The sequence below is a fragment of the Moschus berezovskii genome, chromosome 27 (assembly GCF_049115385.1).
Source record: "Moschus berezovskii isolate FMDL1 chromosome 27, NW_MosBer_1.0, whole genome shotgun sequence".
NCBI lineage: Eukaryota > Metazoa > Chordata > Mammalia > Artiodactyla > Moschidae > Moschus > Moschus berezovskii.
The window spans coordinates 19,700,664-19,725,494 of record NC_142486.1 but is presented as its reverse complement, the minus strand read 5'-3'; the positions used below and the strand labels follow the sequence as shown (position 1 = coordinate 19,725,494).

The 24,831-nt window shown below is 42.9% G+C and overlaps 1 protein-coding gene across 8 annotated transcripts in view; it reads left to right on the top strand.

Annotated features, from left to right (window-relative positions):
- Window positions 1-24,831, top strand: part of TNRC6A (trinucleotide repeat containing adaptor 6A) — a 97,596-nt gene that overhangs the window by 68,452 nt on the left and 4,313 nt on the right. For 7 of the 8 annotated variants that reach the window (XR_016036604.1, XM_055409700.2, XM_055409705.2 and 4 more), the window contains 13 exons: window positions 1,222-1,302; window positions 1,640-1,691; window positions 5,836-5,978; window positions 6,373-6,519; window positions 6,685-6,822; window positions 7,297-7,425; window positions 7,883-7,960; window positions 8,222-8,432; window positions 11,343-11,474; window positions 19,679-19,837; window positions 20,406-20,546; window positions 22,264-22,371; window positions 23,570-23,791. Coding sequence is in view for 7 of the 8 variants with exons in the window: in XM_055409700.2 (XP_055265675.2) it covers window positions 1,222-1,302; window positions 1,640-1,691; window positions 5,836-5,978; window positions 6,373-6,519; window positions 6,685-6,822; window positions 7,297-7,425; window positions 7,883-7,960; window positions 8,222-8,432; window positions 11,343-11,474; window positions 19,679-19,837; window positions 20,406-20,546; window positions 22,264-22,371; window positions 23,570-23,791 (1,741 nt within the window). In the remaining variant the exon portion in view is untranslated. The remainder of the gene's footprint in view (window positions 1-1,221; window positions 1,303-1,639; window positions 1,692-5,835; window positions 5,979-6,372; window positions 6,520-6,684; window positions 6,823-7,296; window positions 7,426-7,882; window positions 7,961-8,221; window positions 8,433-11,342; window positions 11,475-19,678; window positions 19,838-20,405; window positions 20,547-22,263; window positions 22,372-23,569; window positions 23,792-24,831) is intronic. The other variant, XM_055409702.2, reaches the window with a different exon arrangement.

The following is a 24,831-nucleotide window of genomic DNA, read 5'->3' as shown; positions in this document are numbered from 1 at the left end:
CACAGTTAGATTAGAGGCAGATACTAAAGTGTTTTTAGTACCATGCCAGATAATTTGGACTTTATTTAGCATGATGTATGGAGCCAATCAAATTGAATAAAAGGCAGGATCGGTTTGGTTTTTAAAATTGGAAGAAAGACCAAAGTTAGTGATCTCATTTAGGAAGCTTCTGCATTCATTCAGGTTAGAAAGGATGGCCTGAATTGGGAAGCAGAAATAAATATTTAGTAGAAGGGACTGATGTGAGAGACATTTGGGATTAAAGAGACAGATCTTAGCAACCAGTTAAGTATGGGGTGGGGGTAAAAGAGGAAAAGGAATCAAAGTCAACTTCGGAAACCTTGGAAGGGGTTAGATGCTTGCTTCAGAGACCTGCTTTCAAGGGGAAATTGCAAAGCTGTGTTCTGTTCCACAGTCAGAAGGAACAGGTAGTAGCAACGGGATAGGGAAATTATGGCAACAAATTGAGAATGGTTCTGTGATCATTTATGGGAGGCCTTGGTCTCTATGGCTTCCAGCCTCCCTGTCTACCAAGCTGCTATTCGTGAACCGTTTGTTCTCTCAGCTCATGTTTCCAAGTGGTTTCCGTACCTTATACCCCAACCAGCCACGGAAAGCCAACACCAAGTAGGAAGAATCCCAGCTTTAGTTGCTGCTGGGGATATTGTGTTCTTGGCAACATAAATTGGAATTTTAAAATACTCTTTCGTATGGAAACATATGGTGTTTTTTCAGTACAGTGCACATAGCATAATTAAATTATGGTTTTAATTGGTTTCTTTGGACTAACCTCAGAACCTAGTGACTATTTTTACTTTGCTTTGGTGTGAGAATTCTACAAATCCAAATTATAATTAATTTTTTAGAACACAGTCCACTTGTACTTTGGAAACTGTCTGGTGAACAGTTCTACATTATCCAGAGGACCTGTATACTTTCTGTAGATCATCAAGGCCCTTTGCTTTTGTCTTTTCCTTCTGACTGCTTGCCCTTAGAGATTTCTCTGTGCATTACAGCTATACGAGGACTGGAGCAAAGGAAGTTGAAAATCAAATAAGTTGATTTTTAATTATTAACAACTCTGTGAGAAGAGTTGATTGGAGGAGAAATTATTGGCTAAAAATGAGAGTTTGGAATTGTCTTGAAGTTTAATTAATCCATCACTATACCCAGATAAATAGAGATGGCCATGGCATCTTTCTGCTCTTTTATTTTACAAAGGGAATGATGAAAGGTGGAAACAAACAAGAAGAAGCGTGGATAAATCCATTTGTTAAACAGTTTTCAAATATCAGTTTTTCGGTAAGTATGTTTTCTTAGCAACCTCCTCCCTTTTTAATGGTGGTTCATAAACTTACCCTAGTTTCATTTTTTTTGTTTTCTTTAATTGTTCTCTGAGTCGTTATGAAATGCTGAGGTTAGAATAAAATTTTCCATGGGTTCTTCTTTATTTTTGTAGTTATAGCTAAAAGTACTGATCACATATCTTTTTTTATTATTTTTTTTTTATCATTTTAGGCAATGAAAAATGAGGTTTTATGATCCACTTAAATTTCACAAATGAGGAAATAAAACACTTCACTTTTATTTTCGTTTGCAAGTTAAGGTCAACTAACAAGCTACTTTTTTTTTTTTTCAGAGAGACTCGCCAGAAGAAACTGTACAGAGCAATAAGATGGACCTTTCTGGAGGTAAGAAAGAATTAAATCAGCTTGAGTTTCATCTTCGTCATTGATGGGGAGACTCACCCATGACATAATCCAACTGAAAGAGCACTGACCTCAACCAGGAGAGGGAGCTCTGGGTTTCTGCTTCAGTGTCCTATTCTCTCTGGCGTACATTAGAATGTGGGGATTATGTGATTTGGTGTGCCTTTTAAAGTGTAAATCACTGTGCAGCTCTAAGCTAATGGTACTGTTAGTCTTTGGTTACTGCAGATTTAGTCCTGTCAAGAATAAGTTATCTAGGTTGGGTGATACAGTCTTCTTAATGTAGGGAACACTTTTTACAAAGGCCCAGATACAGTGAGAGAAACATCTGAAGCCATATTGGAGAAATAGTTGAAGAATAGATATAAATTGACTGTGGCAGTGGGAGTGTGGTAATAGTAAAGGCTTTACGTAGGTAGATTTGCTAGAAAACTAGGTAGGTGCTAAATTATGTGGCGCTTGGGTCTCTGAGCTTTATTCTGAAAATAAAGGATTAAAGAATTGTAAGCAGGAGAATGAAATGATTTGGATTTATGTTTTAGGAAAATAATCATGGCTATAGATCGAAAATCTTGGGACAGAAAACATTGGCAGTGGAGGAAGACTAAAAGATACTAAACATAGCAAACCAGTTAGAGATTTTGTTGCTGTAGCTGGTGAGAATTTTCATAGCTCTAAGCTAAGACAGTTGTTGGGAAGAATCTTAATTCAGTGGAGATACAGGGATCAGAATCAGTAAAAGCTGATAACTGGTTTGAACGAATTTGCTACAGGATGAACACGAGGGTGTGGTAAAAGATAATTCCCAGCCTTCTTGTCTGGACAGTTTTGTAGGTGGTAGTGTTACTGTTTTAGTCTGAGTCCAGGTGGAAGAGAGGGACCGTATAGTAATTTGAACAGGGAAAGTTTAATATAGATGCAAAGACTTACTGTTAGATTGATGAGGGATTGGCTAGGAAGAGATAATAACAGGACCTCCTAAGAATATATGAATAGCTGATAAAAGAAGTAACCTAGAGACTAAATTGTAAAAGTAACTTTCAGCAGCTTAAAAATGCAAAAAGGGAGGAAAAAGAAGAAAATGGCCTATACAGTTAAGATAGATAAGCAATAGATAACATGCAGAATTGTTGCTTATGAGGTGAAATGGTGAGAGAAGCCACTTCTACTTTCACCTTTTGATTCTTACTGCATCCTTTTAGGATGTTGTCTCTCAGCTTGCTTTGTAACTGAGTTTTCAGTAACCAGTTGTACCTTTCAGTTTGGCTAGCTACTTTCGGATGATACCTGTGGTAAGACCAGTTAAGCGCATTATTACTCTTTCCTTTGCTATGAAATGAGTTCTTTGATCAGACAGTGCTGTGAGGAGGGATGGATAAGGCCTCTGAGACCATGGATGGTAAGGGGGAAAAAAATCCATATCCAGAATATGTGTCTGTTCCTATGAGGATAAGGCTCTGCCTCCTGCGTGACTCACTGAATGGCAAGAGAAGTTGCTGGGATGCTCTATTGTTGGAACTTGCTAGCAATCTACCCTTTTTGGGTGCTGGGACAAGCTTCTCATGGAGGGCTGTGTCACCAAAGATACTCTGCTACAAAGCTGCTTGGAGGTATTTGGGAATGCTGGGAGAAGCTGGCCTCGAGTGAGGCTGACCACCCTGAACTGCCAGGGTAGGGCACAGGAGAAGCTGGGAGCACTGCCAAAGCCTCCAGGAGCAAGTAGGCAAAACTTCTGCCTGCAGCGTCTTTCCAGTACCCCTTGCTGATAAAACCTCAGTGCCAGTTGGCAAATGAAAATGTAGAGCCCAGATACAGTTTCAGAGAGCAGTCAGCAAGGGTGAATTTGGAGCTGAGAGACAATAAACCAGTAACTGGCCATTATTTGAGATAGGAAATATATAATAGGTTGGATAGACAAGATTACTGAGTTCAAAGTTGCTATGAAAACCATGTGGTGATATCCAGTAACTAGTTAAAAAAAAATATCTAGGTGTGGAGCTTATAAAAGGTAGGGCTGGAGATAATAAGTGTAATTAATTAGACATTAATGATAGTGCAGCTTCAAAAATAGGTTGTGGAGGGAATTCCCTGGTGGTCCAGCAGTTAGGACTTTGTGCTTTCATGGCCAAGGGCCTGGGTCCCTGGTTGGGGAACTAAGGTCCTGCAAGCCGCGTGGTGTGGCCAAAAAATTTTAAAGTTAAAAAAAAAGGGGGGGTTGACTAGAAACTTAGAGTGATGGACCAAAGACAAAGTCCAGGGGCAAAAATGGCATTTAAGGAAAGATGCGAGGAGAAATGGAACAAGCTTGAGTAGAATGGGGTAATTTTTCAGTAGCAAAATGAAAATAGAGATTTGGAAAGAGGAGAGTGATTGTCATGGAGTGGATCTGACCCTGGTGGTTTGGAGGAGTGTCGTTGGCAACTTAGTCAAGGACTAGGGGGCCTTCTTATACAATTGGTCAGGGAAGGCTGCCGCGTTTGGAGCTCAGAGGGTTTCTGAAGTGATACCGCATGGTTGGAGGAATGGTGTAGGGAGAGGATGTATCACACTTCCTTTTTAAAAAAGATTTTATTGGGTAGGCAGAAGTAATGTGGATTTTTAGGAAAGAACAACTTGGAAAGAGATTTGAGAGAAGAGTTGCCTGGGTTAGATGTGAAAAGTGAGGAAAAGAGTTCAAAATGGCTATCTTGGATGTTTCAGTGAATTAACAGAGGGAAGAGAACAGGGAAGAGTTTGTTGCAAATGCTTATTGAAGAATTTCCTTTTGGTGGCTCAGTAAAGAATTTGCTTGCAGTGTAGCAGCCCCGGGTTCAGTCCCTGGGTCAGGAAGAGCCCATGGAGAAGGGGATGGCAACCCACTCTAGTATTCTTGCCTGGGGGATCCCATGGACAGAGGAGCCTGGCAGGCTACAGCCCATGGGGGTCACAAGAGTCAGACATGACTGAGCGACTAATACTTTGTGAAAAATTTTTCCTTTCCACTTGCCTAAAATGAGGGTTGTAAAGGCGGGTGTGTCGTGGTGGTGGCTACAGCAGCAGCTCTCTCGCAGGAGGACAGCAGTTGAAAGAAATTGTGGGTGAGATTTGAGGATGGAGCCTAAGGAACAAGGAAGGAAATGGACTGCAATTTTTGCAAGTTGTGTGGCTAGGAGAGTAAAGACACTGCCTCTGAGACCCATGAAAATCGAAGGGCAATATCGTGCTTGGTTTCTCCAGTTAGAAGTGACTTGACGCCTGTGCCACTGCGTCAAGTCAGAGTAGACACTGGTCTTTGAGGGTCACCTTGATGGTGAGTAAGCCTAAGGGAGGCCAGTTTGAAGAGAGTTGAAAGAGAATGATAGATTTGAGATTTAAATTGTCTTTGACTCATTTGCTCCAACCTACCCACAACCCTTTGTAATAATAACTCATTCAGAATTAGGTGCATCTCAAAGTGGTCAATAAATAATCTGACGACCAACCGGTCATCAGATGTACTGAGTACATCCCACCATCAAAGAAGCACAGAGAAGTGGGCTCAGCTCTGGAGAGGGGAGCACTCAGGACAGGCATAATATGGTAAGGATGTGAAGTTAGAGATTCGTTTAGGATGGTAGCCTGGGAGTTGGCTGTTTCAAGCACAGACTTTTGCTAGACACAGGGATGCCGTGAGAGGAGGTCCTGTTTATTGCAGGAGAGCAGAGCAAGCCCTTAGGGAGGAGAAGATCTTTCCCATCTGCTGAATGGGGTGATGATAGTAGAGTTATAAGCATTAAATGAGAATGCATGTTCACAGCAGTGCCTGGCACACTGTAAGCATCTACTGGATGATGGTTTGTCATAGTGCTGTTTCCTTTGTTATTGGAAACTATGTTACTATAAAATTAAGCAGATTTGAAATGACCAGAAATGTCTTTCCTTTCTGTTTACTAGTCTGTTTTCAAGTTATTTGGTTCAATAAAATATAGTGTCTGCTAAACCTAACTTGTGAGGCATTTAAGATTTACTAAATGCTAGTACATTTTTCACATGTCAAGGCAGAAGTCATTTTGGTTGGGAAGTATTTCTCTTTCTGCCGTAAATTTATCTGAAACCAGCTAGGTTAATTCTCTTCCTACTTGATGACATAATCTCCTGCATTTGTTAGGAATGTTACAAGACAAACGAATGGAGATAGATAAACATAGCCTAAATATTGGTGATTACAATCGAACGGTCGGGAAAGGCCCTGGTTCTCGGCCTCAGATTTCCAAAGAGTCTTCCATGGAGCGCAGTCCTTATTTTGATAAGGTAAGTTGTCTGTCTGTTTTCTGTCTTGTTTTACCCTTGTGGCCAAGAAAGCAATATACTTAATAGCATAATTTTTCGTTAATAGTTTAGAACATTTAATATAGTATGAAGTGTTATAACCCAGTTCCAAATATTACTGGACTTGTAGTTCATTGTCCTTTTTTGTCACAGTTTATCACAGGGATCGTATTTATATTTTCCTCTTAATCCCGTAAAATATGTTTGGTTCTTTTTGTGTGCTCTAGAATTAACACTAATCTGATCTCTTCTGTTTTCTACCTGTTTCCTGTTGATGCTGGAATGTCATGTGACTTCTCTCCTGTTGCTGCAATGATTTCTCCCTTCCACTTGTTTGCTTGGCTGGTGTTGCACGTCTTTCTGTCTGTCCAATCAGGATGGCATTGTAGCAGATGAATCCCAAAACATGCAGTTTATGTCCAGTCAAAGCATGAAGCTTCCCCCTTCAAATAGTGCACTACCTAACCAGGCCCTGGGCTCCATAGCAGGGCTGGGTATGCAAAACTTGAATTCTGTTAGACAGGTAAGTCCACACGTGTATTTCAGGCTCTCTGTTGATTTGTATAAGTAATAAGAGCTCTCTTACATGTAGTTGCTGTGTTTAAATCAGTATTACAGTGTGTGGTAGTGAGATGTTAGTCCCTAAAGAATCCCAGTGGTATTTGGTGGTGGTTGTTTGTTTTCGTAGAATGGCAATCCCAGTATGTTTGGTGTTGGAAACACAGCAGCACAACCCCGGGGCATGCAGCAGCCTCCAGCACAACCTCTCAGTTCATCTCAGCCTAATCTCCGTGCTCAAGTGCCTCCTCCATTACTCTCCCCTCAGGTAAGTAAGCTTTTCCACCATATTCTCTACTGTTTACCTGGAGTAGAACCTCAAATTTATATTTGAATGAGATGACCGGTTGGTCGTCAGATTATTTATTGACCACTTTGAGATGCACCTAATTCTGAATGAGTTATTATTACAAAGGGTTGTGGGTAGGTTGGAGCAAATGAGTCAAAGACAATTTAAATCTCAAATCTATCATTCTCTTTCATAAAATACCTTGAGGGGAGGACAACGTTAGCAATATGAGTTGACTGGCTGAGGATTTGTCACTGCCGCTTTTTACTTAACCCATGAAAGTACATGGAACAAGAGATTAATGAAACCAGAAAGAACAATCCTCCCCCCGCCCGGCCCCGGCCTTAATAATCCACAATGTAATTGCTCTACTGATATTTTAAAACACATCGTATGTTTTGTGAGCTTGAGTTTCTTTTATCAACATAGTTAACTTACCATTGTGATTCACAGGTTCCAGTTTCATTGCTGAAGTATGCACCAAACAACGGTGGCCTGAATCCGCTCTTTGGCCCTCAACAGGTAGCCATGCTGAACCAGCTATCCCAACTAAACCAGCTTTCTCAGATCTCCCAGTTACAGGTAAGTAGAATAGAGTAACAGCCTTATTCAGTGTACATTCATTGTCTACTGTGAAGTCCACACTAGACTCTGCGCAGAAAGTGGTTTTCAGTAGACAAAGCAGGCATAGTCGTGGCCCTCAGGGAGCTTCTAGTCTCTAAGTGAAGGCAGTTGGTAAACTGGAAGGGCAGGATGCGGTGTGAGCAAGCCCAGCCAAGTCTGGAGTGGCCGTGGGAGTAGGATGATCGGGAAACATCTACCTGATGACGTGGTAGTTTAGATTGGGCAAAGGACTGAATTCACCAGAATGGCTGGAGGCCAGTGAGTCCAAATGACAGATGATTCTGGATGAGGCAGAGTGTGTTGGCATCGACTAGATGGAGCCATGCCTTTGTAGGTCCCTCTGCCACAGTCGCTCTGCAGCACACTTGTCCGTGATGACGTGATTCTGATGACCTGTCTGCACTTTTCCCTCCAGCGATTGTTAGCGCAGCAGCAAAGGGCGCAGAGTCAGAGAAGTGTGCCTTCTGGGAACCGGCAGCAGCAAGACCAGCAGGTAGATGCGACCCTTCCCCTTGCTTTGCTCACACTCAACTGAGATCGATTCCATTGTGACAAGGCAGCTGAAATGCCTTTATTAAAATATAACGGAAAACATTATTAAGTCTTCTGTCTGCCTGGAAGTCTTGTTAACTGGTGGACAGTGATTCTTCACCTTCCTGATGAGAAGGAACTGAATTCAAAAATGAAGGGGGGATTGAAGGTATCCGTAAAGACTTCGCTCCACAATTTTTCCCAATCGTTTTGTCATTTTAAGGGTCGACCTCTTAGCGTGCAGCAGCAGATGATGCAACAATCTCGTCAACTTGATCCAAACCTATTGGTGAAGCAACAAACTCCGCCATCTCAGCAACAGTCACTCCATCAGCCAGCCATGAAGTCTTTCCTTGAAAATGTCATGCCCCACACTACACCTGAGCTGCAAAAAGGGCCATCACCAATAAATGCTTTCAGCAACTTCCCTATAGGTGGGTTTCTCCTTTGCCTAAGCACTGGGCTGGTGCCTGGTGATCACAGGTTGACCTCTTTCTTTCTGACCTGTCCAGTTTTTCTCTCATGAGCACCACGTGGTTCTTTAGCTGCTCCGTCTCTGAGTGGCCACGCATCTTCTAGCGTTAGCCTCTCTTCTTACTTCAGGCACGTCTCTCTCTGTTCAAGAAAATCACACATTTTACAAAGCCCATGCCCAGGTAGTGCAATGGTAAGAGTCTGCCTGCCAGTGCAGGAGATCCAAAAGAGATCCTGGATCAGGAAGATCTCCTGGAGAAGGAAATGGCAACCCACTTCAGTATTCTTGCCTGGGAAATCCCACAGACAGAGACGCCTGGTGGACTGTAGTCCATAGGGTCACAGAGAGTCAGGTGCTCGTTTGAAATGAGTTAACATACATATATTTATTTTTAACACTCAGATATCTTCATCATAGGATATGAAGGGAGGGGAGGACTGAAATTTTAGAGCACACCAGAGAAATTTTGAGCTTTGCTGCTTTGTAGAAATAACTTGGAACAGTCACATCTGAAATTTTAACTATTGTTTAAACGTTTACAATAAATTACTGGCATAAATGTAAAAAATAGGAATGAGAGAAGGAATTGCTTTTATTGCATTTACATTTGCTTCCCCCCAACCCCTCTTTTCTTATTAGGTCTCCAGGTTTTTTATTCCCTCTGGGAATTTCAGGTTTATTTGTCTTCTCCTTCCATAGGTCCCTCTTCTTCTTGTGCCTTTGAATATCTTTTGACCTTTGATCATTCGCACCCTGTTCGTTTTCCTTTTTCTTTCTCTTTTGTAAACCAGCTTGTTTGGTCACTAGCCCGACTTTGTTGAGGATGTTCAGTTAACTAGCATGTTCTGGGCTGTGGGCGGAGGTTGGGCCTGCTGTTGTTCCTGCTCCCATTTCATGTTGGCTGGACCTGATACATGACTCAGCTCTCCCTGGTTTCACTATGGGCTCAACTAGGCCATTGATGAAACTTCGAGTTTTAGGAGTTGGTAGCAATCTTTTTACATTCCTTTGTCTGTTAGGTGAATACCATAGAAGCTGTGTCCTCCCAGAGACAGCAGTATGGTGATAAAAGAATACCCAGGTGTACATTGAGAGGTTTTGGTCTCACTAGTGAAAGGAAGTGACTCTCACTATGTGATTACATACTGAGCCATATAGATTGGGCCACTGAGGAGATAAGTTTATATATAAGCAATTTCCTATCCCGCTGGCCTTAGAGCAAGAGACGTTTCCCTGCTTAAGGAAATCTGCTTTAACCCAGGCAAGCACCAGTGTGGTTGTCTAAATCAAGCACTGGCAAACTACAGCCCATTGGTCAGATTTGTCTGGCTGCCTGATTTTGTAAATAATATTTTATTGGAACACAGCCATGCCCTTTGGTTAATGTATTTCCTAGCTGTTTTTGTGCAGCAACAGAGTTCCATAAAGACACTCAGACCGTGTGACCCACTGAGTCTAAGATACTGTCTAAACCTTTACCTAAAAAGCTTTCCGACTACTGGGTCTAAACGGTGAGTCCAGAGGGCAGTACATTTAATTACTTTCTCCAAATGGGATGATATTAGCGAATTTATATTTTTAAAGTTTTAAGTTTGGCCTAGCATCACATGGACTCTCCACCAGACCCAGTATCTAAAAACCATTTATTTTGAAACTTTAGATTAAGAACCATTTGGATGTATTAAACAAAGATTCTGGCTCTTGCTGAAAAGTTTTCTTTCTTTTTTTAAATTTACTTCCTTTTTTTTTTTTTGATGGCATGCGGAATGTTAGTGTGGATTTCAGCACTGGAAAGATCTAAGCAGAGAAGTAATAGAACCTCACATACTTTTTAAGAACTCATCTTGACTGACTTTTCATTGTGTGCCCATTTATATGCTTTTAATTTCTTACCCTGTGCATACTTCAGCTAAAGGAAACATCTATCATCAGTTCTTTTTTTTTTTTTTGGACTCACTGCATGACTTGTGGTATCTTGTTCCCAAACTAGGGATCGAACCTGTGCCCCCTGCAGTAGAAGCAGGGAATTGGAAAGTTTTCACTTTTAACAAGCATCTCACATTATTCTGCAGATGATAGTCCTCAAGATCACACTTCAGGAAACACTGACTTAATGGTCAGTGACTAAGATCAAAATGTCCATCTTTGTTCCAAGAGAATATCTAAGGCCGATACGTGTCACTAGCAAATCAAGTTAAGTTGTGCCTTGGGATACAGGAGTCTTGCCCTTAGGTACAGTCCTGCCCTTACAGCAGGACAGTTTTACTTTTAAATACCAATATCCTTTGGTGGGTCAGGCAGTTGAAAACTGTTGTTTATAAGCAAAAGTTAGTAACTGAACATGGTCATTTGTAATTCTTCATGCATGGTACTCTTGGGAAGTTCCTAAAAAGATATATTTTAGTAGCTAAACAAATACTTGGCTGCCTTAGAATTTTCTCTTATTTTGCCAAGGAATCAAAATAATAATCAAAAAATAATCAAAATTATAGGAGTAGTTTTCCACAGTTAATGCAGGTATAGTACTGACAGTTTTGTGGCTTAAAAATGTATATTATTGAGTATTAGCTAGCTCTTTAGAATTTCTGTGTGTTGCTTTGTCTGGTACCCTAGCCAGGCTCTTTCTTCTGACGATGTTTCTGCGTGACCTTGGCCAGGAGCCCAGAGTATCTGTCCTGCCTGCCTTGCCTTTGTCTATAATCATTTGGCTGTGCCACGTTTGCAGGGTATTTATTAAGGAACATTAGACAGGACGGAAAACATTAGATTAATTGCATATGTTTTTCTAGAAAATGAAAGTTATGGTACGAGAAGGAGAATGTGCTATATTTTTATAAAGTGGTTTTTTAAAATTGTTATCTATTTTTAGGCTTGAACTCAAACTTGAATGTAAATATGGATATGAACAGTATTAAAGAGCCACAGTCGAGACTAAGGAAGTGGACTACAGTGGACAGCATTTCTGTGAACACATCTTTGGATCAAAACTCCAGCAAACATGGTATGAGATACATTCTTATATTCTGACTTTTTGAAAACTGTCAAATGCTAAATTTAGGCCTTATTTTTAAATATATGTTTTCATAGCTAAATTCTCTTAAGAATCTTTCCTCATTATTAAAAAGTGCTTTATTAGTTATTGAATCTTAATTAAAATAAAAAATCTTTATTGTGCTATTGTGAAAAGTAGAGGTCAGAGTACACATTTATTTTTTTACTTAATCCCTCTTTAGATGGTCATTTAGTTGATTTTTGCTCTTATTTTACTGTTTTAATGTTCTACTTAGCATTTATTCAGTTTAATCTGGTGTAAGGGATTAAAGACTTCCACCATTAAAAGAAAACAAAACTTGATTTCTGATAGTTTCTTATCCTTTCATTTAGTAAATGTTAATGAAATATTTTCTGCTTTCCAAGAACTGTGCTCAACCACTTGGAATACATAGATACACCCGTACATATATGCATACAGTTGAGTATGCAAGTAAAAGTACTTGCCCTGAAGGAGCTCATTGTTTGGTAGCAAAAATAAACATATAAACAACTTTAGTTTGCTGTGACAGGTGCTCTGAGAATTAATACATATAAAAGGATAAACAGTACAAGAATGTAAGTCCAGTGGAAAAGTGAGTAAGGAATAACAAACCACAGGTGAGGCAGGTTTGCAAAGGCTTTGAACGGGCTCCTCTGAACCGAGTCTTCCAGAGTTTACCAAAGGACTGGAGAAAAAACAACAAGGAGAGGGTAGCGTGAGAAAAGGTCAGAGACAGGATAGCCTGGTGAGTTCTGCCTCACGGGCACCTCTGGGGGTTGACAGCCCATGCGCGAGAGAGGGGGAGCAGGGCACAGCTGCATTAGTAGGTATGGAGCAGTCAAAACTTCTGTACCTGAAAAATCACTCTAAAAATGAAACGCGTGGCCACCTAAAGGTGCCAAGGCTTAAAGGAGTGAGTGAGAAAGAGGGAAACACGTGAGAAGAGGGAGTGCGTTGAAGGGAGCATTAGAATTAAGGACAGAAGGACTGGGTACCTAACTTCACTCATTCTGCAAACACGCGGTTATCTGTAATGCGCCTCCTGTGTTTATCGCCTTCCTCAGTCCAATCTTGTACCTCACCCTGGGCTCAAGGGTCATTCCCAAGAAGCCTCTTCCAGGCTTTGTGCTTGAATAGCACCTCTTGGGCATATCTGTCTTACGCTGGTATCCGTCTCGGCCTGTCTCCATCACAGGGAGGAGTGAGTCTGTGCTGTGCTCACCTAGTCCCATTGAGTGCATTGCAGCGCTCGGGGAACCTTTGCTCGGTGCAAGGACGAGTGGACGATGATGCGTTTATTGGTCGAGGAAACGCAGGAAGTGAAACACACCTGCTGGGACAGATAATGGATTGATTTTACAGTGTGGTGTTAATATTTTGGGAATAGCTCAACATGGACAAGCCCAGTAGAGGCCTAGTACTCAGAAGAAAAATATGGGCCGGAGTAAGATTTGGTGTTCATCAGAATGTTGATGTCATGGACATGGACGAGGTTGCCCAGACTGATGGAGCATAGAAGGAAATAGGACAGAATCTTGGAGCCAGTGGGAATAGAGAAACCTGGAGGAGAATGGGTGGAGAGATAAGATGTGGAAACCCAGAGAAATGTCTCTACCGTGTGATTGTCTGTCTCCTCGGGTTAAAATGATTTTTCCATGTCTGTTTCACATGTCTGAGCCTCAGTTTCTTTGTAAAAATGAAATATTTCCTTCCTTGCACTACTGTTGTAGGTGTAATATGTATCATATTCCCAAGTGTTTGGTATGCTTACCCAGGGCATACTGGTATATAGTATGCATTGTATAAGTGGCGTGTCATCATGCAGCATAGGTTTTGAAGTCAGACTTGGGATTTGATCCTAATTCTTGCATAGTGTTTGCATCTGTGAAGTGGAAAGGAGGTATCATAGAAGTATCGAGCATTGAATGAGATAGCATAAATCTCCTGTCTCATTGCCTGGCATGAGACATGCAAGTAGTGGGTGGTGGTATCTTCTATTATCGTAAGTTTTTCATTCAATTCAATTAGTAACTTTGTGTTTTGTACTTTATCTTCTCTTTTTTTAAACTTTTATCTGCTTTTCATCATTTTTTTACCATACATTTTATTGTTTAATTCTGCATAAACCTGGAATGTGAGCAGTGAATTTTTAAGTTTTTTAGTAAATAGCTTAAACAATAAATAACTTCTATACCTGTATACATAGCAGTCTAATGAACATATTCTAGTAACATTCTCTTCAGAATAAAGAGGAAGTTGATGCTCTTCCTTTACTTCAGTGTAAGTTCCTATTCTTTTTTCTTAATTTAATATAGAGTTGATGTACAGTATTAGATAAGTTACAGGCATACAGTATAGTGACTCACAGTTTTTGAAGGTTATACTCCATTTATAGTTATTGCAAAATACTGGCTGAATTCCCGCTGAATTTCAGGTTTTAAAAGGCTGTGTTTTGTTTTTTAAGCTTTTCATTCTGTTTAATGAAGGTGCTTTTTCGTATCATGGTAACTCTGGTTGTTTATATTTCATTTTCTCCCTGAACTCCTCCTGTTTGCTCCATGGTTCTTTTCCTTCTCTTGCTATATCTCTTCATCCTGGTGGACATTTGGAGTCTTCTTCTCAGGCACATTCTTTCTGTTTACTTTGTGTTCTGTTTTCCTTACATTACAAAGAGAAATGTTAATCATTTTATTTCTATTATTAATATTTTGGTGCCATTTGTTCTTTTTCCCTTGTAAAAGTAAAATCGGAATCTAACTTCATGTATTTTAGGAGCGATCCCCAAATGGCGGGTCTGTGTGTTATGTGCTGTTAGACCCTCACCATTTTGAAAATAATTTTTTTGCAACCAGCATCCGTTTAAATGTTCATGAAGTGTCGTGTTCAGATTCCTGGCATCTCTGCGGAATGGAAAGTTCTGCCGGCACCAAGCTCCAGAGCTGTCACCATCCCGAGCTTAGTGGCTGCTGCCTGTGTGGCTGCTGCCCTGTGCTTACTTGCTCATTCTTCCTGCTCCCCTCCCACTGAGATCTTCCCTCCCACTGGTGGAGAAATATTTCTCCCTAACCAGAGGACTGCTGCTGCTGCTGCTGCTAAGTCACTTCAGTCGTGTCCAACTCTGTGTGACCCCATAGACGGCAGCCCACCAGGCTCCCCCGTCCCTGGGATTCTCCAGGCAAGAACACTGGAGTGGGTTGCCATTTCCTTCTCCAATCTGTGAAAGTGAAAAGTGAAAGTGAAGTCGCTCAGTTGTGTCCGACCCTTAGCGACCCCAGGGACTGCAGCCTACCAGGCTCCTCTATCCATGGGATTTTCTAGGCAAGAGTACTGGAGTGGCTTGCCATTGCCTTCTTCAACCAGAGGACTACTTCTCTGAAATTGTGTTTCTACTTGAGGAAGGACCATGGGATTTTTTTTCCTAAAGGCAACTTGCTTCACTTGTTTATTAAACCTGGTTGGCCCTATTGGCATTTGTATTTCTATGCTATCAAAAATGGGGTCTGTTTTTCTAATAGTCGCAGAGGAATATAGAGATCATTTTTTAAGGGGGAGTGATCTGATCGCAGTATTCAGGCTCACATCAGAGCCTGGAGACAGGAGAGGCCTGTGGGAAAGGTTTGGCTGGCTCTGATAACTTGCATCACAGTCTTAAACGCGTTCTATTTTTATCTCCATCTAGTGAAGCTTAGCGGGCTAGTAAGATAGTTGTGGAGCTGAGAAGAAAGGGCAAAGTCAAGAGAACTGTCTGTGTCAGAGACCCCCAGGTACACTAGTTTCCCTAAGAACCCACAGAACTCAGAAAAGCTGTAATACTCATGGTTATGGTTTGTTACAGCAAAAGAATAGAGATTAAAATCAGCAAAGGCAAAAGGTGCATAGAATAGAGTCCAGGAGAAATTAAGAGAGGCTTTCTGTTGTCGTCCCCTCTCAGTGCAATCTCTTGGACTTGATTCTCCCAGCAACAGTGTGTGAGAACATGTACAAAGTATTGCCAAGCAGAGAAGCTCGCTCAAGGTTTAGCATCCTCAGTTTTTATCGGGAGTCAATTGTGTAGTCGTGGAACACACCTGCGTGTCAGTCTCCAGCACCCTGCAGACCCTACATGCATAACTTTTTTTCTGTGATTGCAAAGATTTCTGAATCATTTTGTTTTGGGTTCCCTGTGTGTTGAGACAAAAAGAGCATGACCCAGGCCCCATGCCCAGAAGAACAGATATTCACCACAAGTCCCGTTGTTATCATAAACGCTGGCATGGCCATGGTTATGCAAAGGAACTCTTATCTAGCAGGCCCCTCTGTGAGCTTCAGGAACCCAGCAACCATCAAGGGCTAGTCTTGGAGCTCTTTGCTACGTGCAGCCTAGCCTTGCTGTGCTAACCCTTTTCTGTTCACCTTCCACAGTCAAAACACCAGGGGAGTAGAGTGGAGACAAGGACATTTAACCCCAGAGTTGTGGAGCAGTGAGGGCTGGACTGGGCTCTGGGGTATTTGTGATACTTTATGGTCCTATGATTCTGTTTTCTTCACCAGTTTATAAAACCCCTTGCCCCTCGTCGCCCAGAGAAAAGTGCAGTGTTCAGGAGCAGGAATAAGTTTATTTTAGAGTTGAGGGCTGTTGCTTATAAAGAAATAAAAGGCATCATCTAAAGTTACATGAAAGCACTAAAACCAAATATATATCAATTTGGTTAAGTGGGTCAAACTAATTTATTAAAAGAAATTCATATTGAATCCTAAAGTAAAACCTGACTCTATGCTATATACAGGGAACCCAAAACAAAATGATTCTGGAATCTTTGCGATCACAGAAAAAAGAGTTATGTAGGAAGCAAAATTGGCAGGATTTAGTGATTTTAGATAATAAGAGCTCGGAGAGACTTGTTTTCTAACTTAAGCAGCATCAGATCTACCTTCCCCTGGTTAGTATTAAAAGGATACTTTGTGACATTGATTCCTTTCCTTTTCATTGGGTTTTCTCTTAAAACTTGGACTAACCTTGGCTTAAAGGTCAGTTTGCGGCTTTGTACACACTGGGCTGATGATTACCCGAAATTGAAGGTGAAATTGCCGTGTAATTGAAGGAACATTGGAAGGTGAATCAAGCAGCCCTGAATTCTAAGCTAGCTTGCCACTCAGTGGTGTATTACATTTGGAATTTCTCTTAAAAGTGGCAGCTCAGACAGTGGTAAAAATGTCAAAAGAAATACGGATCCTAGAATCCACACTGAACTCTGCTGTGTGTTAGCACTGCTGCGTATTACCTCCTGGCAGGTTTCTTTAACCTTTCTGAACTTCAGTCCCTCATCTGCTCAGTGGGAATAGTAATAGTGCCCCTTGTGCTGTTTTGAGGATGAGCAAGGCAAAATCTCTGTAGCTCTCAAGCACTAACCAGGGTTAGACACCTAAGTGACCCGTGGGTCTCAGCCTTCCTTGTTACTGCTGTTGCCATCATTGTTCCGTCATGAGTGCCCTCCCTCCAAGACAGGGCCATTTCTCCAGTGTAAATCCAGCTCCATTTGTTTAAAACCTCTCACGTAAATTTTTATGTTTCATTTTTCTGATGTTCTCCCATATAGTGACTGATAGAACGTAATTGGACCACGGCTAACACTTAAGGCGTGTCTGTTTTCCTTTTTAACAAAATGAAGTTTTAATAAGTAGAAATTGTTTCTCTTTAAAAAGCGGAGGACAGGGAGTGCTTTTATCATTGCTGGTTCTTGCATAAGAATTAATCACTTGAAATTTGGCAATTGTGCTTACTTACTGTATTACTTAGAACTACTACTTTATATATCCTACTTTATTTCCAAGTGGCTTTAATTCAGCTAAGATACATAGTTCACTCAGATGAAAGTAATACCTAGATGAGGAAGCCAGAGAAGAGAGGGCAGTGAAATTGGTGGGATAATTGATTCAAGTCAGGGATGGGTTAGTGCCCACCAGTGAGTGGCATGAGGTCCTGTATTTTACCAGAAGCTCATAGCTGGAGCAGCCCTGAGTCCATGAACCAAAACTTTCCTCATATCTATTTCAAAATCTGCAATAGACAAGACACTTTCCTTTTGTTGTCAAATCGAGTTTTGTGTGTCTGACGCACAGTGAGGCCAAACAAAAGGAAATGTTGGAGTCTGGAATATAGTTTGGAACAGCGTATTGCAAGGCCAAGCGAGGAGAAGGTTGCGCTGGAGCTCAAAAAGCCCGACTCCCCACGGTTTTCAGGGGAAGAGGTTTCTTATAGACAAAATTGAGGGGGTGGGCTGCAGGGGTGTTACCTTCCTCTGGTGGGTGGTGAGATAACAGGGTGGTGGTTCAGGAATCTCAGCCGCTAGCCTTCTGGTCCCATCCTCTGGGGTCCCCTGCTTGTGCTCAGCCTGCAGTCAGCGTTCTCCACCGGGCTGGGGGTTGTCAACGCATATCCTGGGAGGAGGAAGCAGGACCTGGCCAAGAGCTGTGCTGTTGTTTCTTGACTGCCTTTCCTTCGTTTCTGCGTTCCCTCCCTCCCCTGACTGAATCAGCCATTTGGCACTCAGGGAAGGTCTCCGTTCGTTCCGTCGCTCAGTCGTGTCCGACTCTTTGCGACCCCCTGGACTGTAGCCTACCAGGCTTCTCTGTCCATGGGATTCTCCAGGCAACAATACTGGAGTGGGTTACCGTTTCCTTCTCCAGGGGATCTTCCCGACCCAGGGATCGAACCCGGGTCTCCCGCATTGGAGGCAGACGCTTTAACCTCTGAGCCACCAGGGAAGGTCTAGGAGGCCGAAATCTGTTTTCTACGAACAAGAAGTGGGGGACATGGAAAAGCTTTTGTACGCAGGAGAACCCCAGAGGGATCTGATAGGTTTCACTTTCTTCACCCTTGCTCCTCCCCCTTCCAGAAACTGAATCTAGAAATTTAACAGGCATTCTCTTTTTTTTAAAAGTTGATTGAGATAATTTACATGGACAAGTCTCCTTTTAAAGTATACACTTCTGTGGCTTTTAGTACGTTCTCAGAGTTGTGTACCCATCACACAAACAGTTGTTGAACACCTTCCTCACCCCGGAGGAACCCCTTTGGTGTCATTCCTCCCACCTCCACTTTCCCGTCTCTTCTAGCCATAAGTGAAAACTAGTATTTTTGTTTTCTATAGATTTGTCTGTATTGGACATTTGGTGTAAGTGGAAGCATGTAATATCTGGTCTCTTAAGGCTGGCATTTTTGGCTTAGCCTGTTTTCAAGGTTCATGCGTGTTGTAACATGCCGTATTTCATTCCTTTTCACATGTACCACGTTTTGTTTATGTACTCATCAGTTGGTGGATATTTGAGCCTAAGGGATATATATTCTCGATTTCTTCCTTCTTCCAGTCTCCCCATCCAGTCCATCTCTGAATAGTGCCCATTCTGCTTTCTAGTTTATGCATCTGTTGTGTCTCCTAATGGTCTCCCTGCTTCTGTGCTAGCCTTCCTTCTCTTTTCCACACTACAGCAAATGTGACTTCAAAACAAATGGAACTGTATTAGTATGAATTCCCTTCCTAAAACCCTTCGATACAGTGAACTCATTGCCAAGTCCTAGAAAGCCCTGTCTGAGGGTGTTGCCAGTTCTGAAGGCTTGCGGGAACAGATAGGGCATCGGTCAGTCTGGAGTGGTGGGGCCGGGGCAGCTAGAGCACGCAACACCCCACCTCAGCATCTTTGAATTGCAAGCATTTAAGACAAAATGTCCTTGGTCGTCCCTGCTCCTCAAGATCAGGGCCCAACTCCTCCATGTTGTTCACTCTCCCATTTACTCTTTTTCAGACCAAATGATCTTTCAGCTTCTGAGACAAACTGGCAAACGATTTTTCTCCTCTAGTCTTTGTGGAGGCCTCACCCACTGGCTGGAAGTTTCCCCAAACTCTTTCCGTGCCGGCCCTTCACCTCCTCACCACGCGTTCTCTCCTTCCGCCCTCTGTCCTTCAGCCTTTCTGTCAGTGAATATACTGTCTCTGAGGGCCAGCACCCCATCAGAGAGAGGTGACTGAGGTCTTGGAGAAAGCGCAGGGCTTTTTTCCTCCTGACATCTTCACCTAATCTACAGAGCACAGTTTGGAACCCACAGATCTAATAAAAGTTTTTCTTACTGTATTTGACAAGCTACAAGAAATAAATGTGATAGTATATTTTGCCTTCCATTTTCTCTTTTTTAGGTGCTATTTCAAGTGGTTTCAGGCTGGAAGAGTCTCCATTTGTTCCCTATGACTTTATGAACAGCAGTACTTCACCAGCCAGTCCTCCAGGTTCAATAGGAGATGGCTGGCCACGTGCCAAATCGCCTAACGGCTCTAGCAGTGTTAATTGGCCACCAGGTAAAATGCTGGCATCTTCTTTTGTGAGTGTTTGTTTTCATTAAGATTTCTCTGGACATACAAATGATTTGGCCCCAGTTCTGTTTGATTGGACTGAATTGCACAAAGGATGGGGGAGAGCCCAGAAATGGGGAATGAGAAGTTGAGCATCAGGTTTGGGCTGCTGAGTGACCTGGCCTGTTAGCCGTGCCTGTATACTGTGAAGGTGGGGTTAATTAGTCCAGCACGAAGAATAATAGAAACCTGTGTTCATTGTTCTTCTCCAGCTGGGGACTGACATGACAGCATTTCTATCTATTGAGGAATCACCAGAAATGTACTTACGGCCTGCTTTGTCCAATCCAAGTTGCTGTAGCTTTGTGATTGTAATAAAGCACTTTAAAATACACTTTTAAAAATATATAAACCCAGAGAAATTACATCAAGCAAAAATTTGCAAGTTACTCATTGAGAATATTGGGAAATATGTGAGAATTTCATAGACTTTTGGAATAAAACTTTGGGATAGTTAGTAGTGGATTTTTAGATGATGATTAAGCCTGAACTAATTTTAAGTTTTTATTTCCAGAATTTCGCCCTGGTGAACCATGGAAAGGTTATCCAAACATTGACCCTGAAACTGACCCTTATGTCACTCCTGGCAGTGTCATAAACAATCTTTCAATTAATACTGTGCGGGAAGTTGACCACCTCAGGGACAGGAACAGTGGTATGTAGACGGGTACAACTTAGGGTTTCTGGATGGTGCAGGGCCGTGTAAGCGGGGCTCATGGTAGATGTGAAACTCTGAGCAGCAAGAGTCACTCCAGCACAGCACAGCCCCTGACATCCAAAGGGCTTGTGACAGTGATAACAGAAATCTCGATTACCGTAGGTAACTCTTCAGTTCAGTTCAGTTCAGTCGCTCAGTCATGTCCGACTCTTTGCGACCCCATGAATCGCAGCACGCCAGGCCTCCCTGTCCATCACCAACTCCTGGAGTTCACTCAAACTCATGTCCATCGAGTCAGTGATGCCATCCAGCCATCTCATTCTCTGTCGTCCCCTTCTCCTCCTGCCCCCAATCCCTCCCAGCATCAGAGTCTTTTCCAGTGAGTCAACTCGTCGCATGAGGTGGCCAAAGTATTGGAGTTTCAGCTTTAGCATCAGTCCTTCCAATGAACACCCAGGACTGATCTCCTTTAGAATGGACTGGTTGGATCTCCTTGCAGTCCAAGAGATTCTCAAGAGTCTTCTCCAACACTAGCCACTTTTTAATTGATGGGGATTGATTATCACTTGATAGGGTGAACACGTGTATTAACTTAAAGAACCAGTAGACATTTGCTTTCTAATAACTATATTAATATTTACCTATTTTATAACAAGTTGCCATATAGTGGTTATTAAGAAATGGCTCTTTCTTATGAAAGATGTTATATTATTATTTATTTTCACACTCTGGATATTAAAGAACTTTCCTCTGGAGAAGCATTTGGCTTTCTTGGTCTCTCAGTGAAAATAAGAGCAATTGAAGGGTCCATGCATCTGGATGCGCTTTGCAATGGATTATCACATAAAATCCTCCTTCTCCCTGCCACGGGGTTATTTCTCACCATGTACAGGAATGCCATGCACACACGCGATAGAGGAAAGGTGAACAAAATGAAGGAGGATAGATCTTTGTAACATACATCCTCACCGCTGTCCCTTTAAACAGTTGGTAATAAAGAAAATGTCAAACAGTCAGCATTTTCTATCAGATACATAGATTGTTGACAGATGTTTGCCGTGTCACAGTGGTGAGATAAGAATCCTCGTCATTCTGAAATGGCTGAATTAGCCAACAGCTGTGTGTGGAAACACCTGGAACCACTGCTTTCACAGGAGAAAGTGGGCAGTGAGCGCTCATGGCCTGCAGTTAATGAAAGGATCCAGCAGCAGGAACTCTTGCAGAGATTCACAGAAGGGTCGGGTCTGGAGCTAAACTAGAGTAGCCGTCAAGGGGATTCGCAGTAATAGGAAGAGAGGCTGGGTTCTGGAGAACGTGGGGCACCATGGGGAGGAATGAAGGCCTGGCCCACTGGTGGTGCCAGTGCCAGGGCGCCTTGGTGAGCTGCCCAGCAAGAAGTCACGAGTTCAGAGACAGGCCAGGGACTCAGATGGAGCCTGGTACTGAGAGGCAAGGCCGGTGTTGCCTCTTGGCAGTCGCACTGTTGGAGGGTGGTCTCATAGACACGTACGAGGAGACGGGTGGGAGAGGGGCCTCTTCCGAGCAAAGGTGGAGGCAGGAAGGAAACTGCCGGCGTGGGCACCGTGCCCGAGGCCCTGAACACGCCTGTGTCCGTTCTGTGGCCTACTCTTAAGTTGCGGGTTCTCTGAATGCTTCTCAGAATGCCTGGTCTCCTGCCCTAATGAATGATTTGTTGGGCTCTTCCCTTGTGTAGGGTCATCCTCATCCTTGAACACCACGCTGCCTTCAACTAGTGCCTGGTCATCCATTCGTGCCTCCAACTACAACGTTCCCCTCAGCAGTACAGCACAAAGCACTTCAGGTGGGCCTTGTCCCTGGCGCCTGGGCTCTCGTCATCAGAGCCTGGGGCCGGGGCTGTTGTGTTTACCTCTTATTTTAATCCAGAGTCGTCTTTTCGGGGAGCTTGGAAAGTATATTTCTGAGCTTGGGATGATATTTTTAACACTATTTACCCCCTTTTAAAATTGATCGTATCCAGTCGTCATTTATTAAAATAATCAGGGTTCACTGAATAGCCACTCTCATCTGAGATTAAATGTAATTTAGTTCAAAGCAGTAGTTCTCAACTGTCTGTAGTGAAGGACCTTTTATTTTTTTTAATGCCCAGTTCTTTGCATACTGATCACTTTTGTAAAATACAGTAAACCTGAACTTGAAATTGCTAGAACAATGATTACAGCCTTGGAGGAAGGGTCAGATTGCTCTCGAAGTTTACAAACACTTGCTCTGAATTTCTTGTATTGTCACAAGCCAGTAAAAAACTGGGTTGTGAGCAGTCTTCCCATCACACTTTGAGATGTGCTGGCTTAAAGACATGCTCCTCATGATCAGGTAGAAAAAACAGTTGGCGGTGACAGAAGTTATACATTTTCCTGTTGGCTTCTGCTCCCCCGCTTTTTCAGCCTTCGTTTTATTTAGTTTCCTGTATTCCTGGCTGTGCACTGGACACATAGGCAAACTGCTTACCCTTGCTGAACCTCAGTAGAGAATGTGTGAGGATCAGAAGGAGAAGTAGGCCGCAAGCCCAGCAGACCAGCACGCGGCACAGAGTCGCCCCCTCGAATGTCTGCTGTGAGGACTGACTCCCTGAGTCGGGGCTGCTTTTTTCATGAGTGAACAACAGAACGCTAAACTCGAGTGGTCTGAGTGTCGGTCCTGAGGGGCTCCTTATGGCTGTTAAGGTGTGGAGTTCCCATTCGCTCTTATGAGTGGGGCTCCTTATGACTATTAGGGTGGGGAATTCCCACTCGCTCTTTGGAGCAGTTCAGAGCAGTGCTCAGGGTGGTGTTGTGTTGGCTGGACTGAGTGTCTCACAGATCTTAAAACTATTAATGAGACAAACAGTCTGTTTTGAGCCTAGGGAGCAGGTTCCTTTTTAAAGTTTATTTTTGTTTGATCTGCTTTTAGCGGGGGAATGGGTATTGTCATTACTTAAATTTTCTCTTTTCTGAAAGCATTTCTCTCCCTTCTCCCCCTCTTTGTTTTTCTCCTTCGAGTAGCCAGAAATAGTGATTCCAAATTGACATGGTCCCCTGGTTCAGTTACAAACACCTCTCTGGCTCATGAGCTGTGGAAGGTCCCTCTGCCACCTAAAAACATCACTGCTCCGTCCCGCCCACCTCCGGGACTGACTGGTCAGAAGCCACCCTTGTCTTCGTGGGATAATTCTCCCCTTCGAGTAGGTGGAGGATGGGGAAATTCTGACGCCAGGTATACCCCAGGTAAGATGCCTTGCAAGAAGGTGGTTTCTTGTGGTTCATTCACTGAACACCAGCCAGTACCGCCAGTCTCGTTTAAGAGACATGAGAAGGAGACAATTATATTATCCTTCATAAAGTAGGATTAGAATGTAACACAGCATAAGGTTCCTAGTTCATTACTGTCTTCTGCCATGCTTTGGAGAGTGTGAAATTTTCCTTTAAATTTTGCTCACGTTACTTAGGTTTCCCCAGAAACACACCAGTCAGCAATGAAGCTAATAGACTGGGGACCCCTCCTTCCAGAAGCTGCTCAAGAGCTCATCTCATTCCGTGTAGTAACTTACTGCACGTGGCAGGCTTGAGGTGACCCCATGTCACATGGCGAAGTATCATCTGACAAATCTGGGGTCAGCGGGGACAGCCCACCTGGGCCTTTAAGAATGGGACCTGTTTTGGGCTGAAAGCTTGGCCTGTACTTAGGATCATCAGAAAATTTACCGATTAAACAGGGTCGTTCCAGAGTGAAAGGGGGTGCTGTTAATTAACCATGCAGGCCTAAATGGGACTGTCCTAGGAACCCTGGGACAAATGGTTCCCACCCCCCTGCTCCTTCTCTAAACGACTAACACGGGACTTGTGCTGGATCACGTCCCCGCCACCTCCCCCAGCATACTCTGCACACACAGCCACAAACACAGCTCAGGGCTCATCTGCTCCCGTGTCCCCCAAGTGCACAGGGTTTTCTCATCTCCAGGCTGAAAATTGTAGTGAAACCTCATTAATAATAATTTCCAATCTTTAGACCAGTGATTGGTTGAAATAAAACTTAAAATGTTTCCTGAGAGGGAAGGTTTTAATTATGTGAAAAGAACACTTGAGTCTGTTCCAAGTTACTAAATCCAAGTTAGCTTGGTGTGATGTGTGAGCGATTCTTTCAGGCCACAGGCATCTTCTGGGTGCCAGCTCACCGCCTGGCAGTGCACGATGAGGAGGCATCTTAAACGTGGCTGAGGACCCCTGACCCTCAGGAGGGTCGATGGAGTCGGGTGGGATCAGGAAGC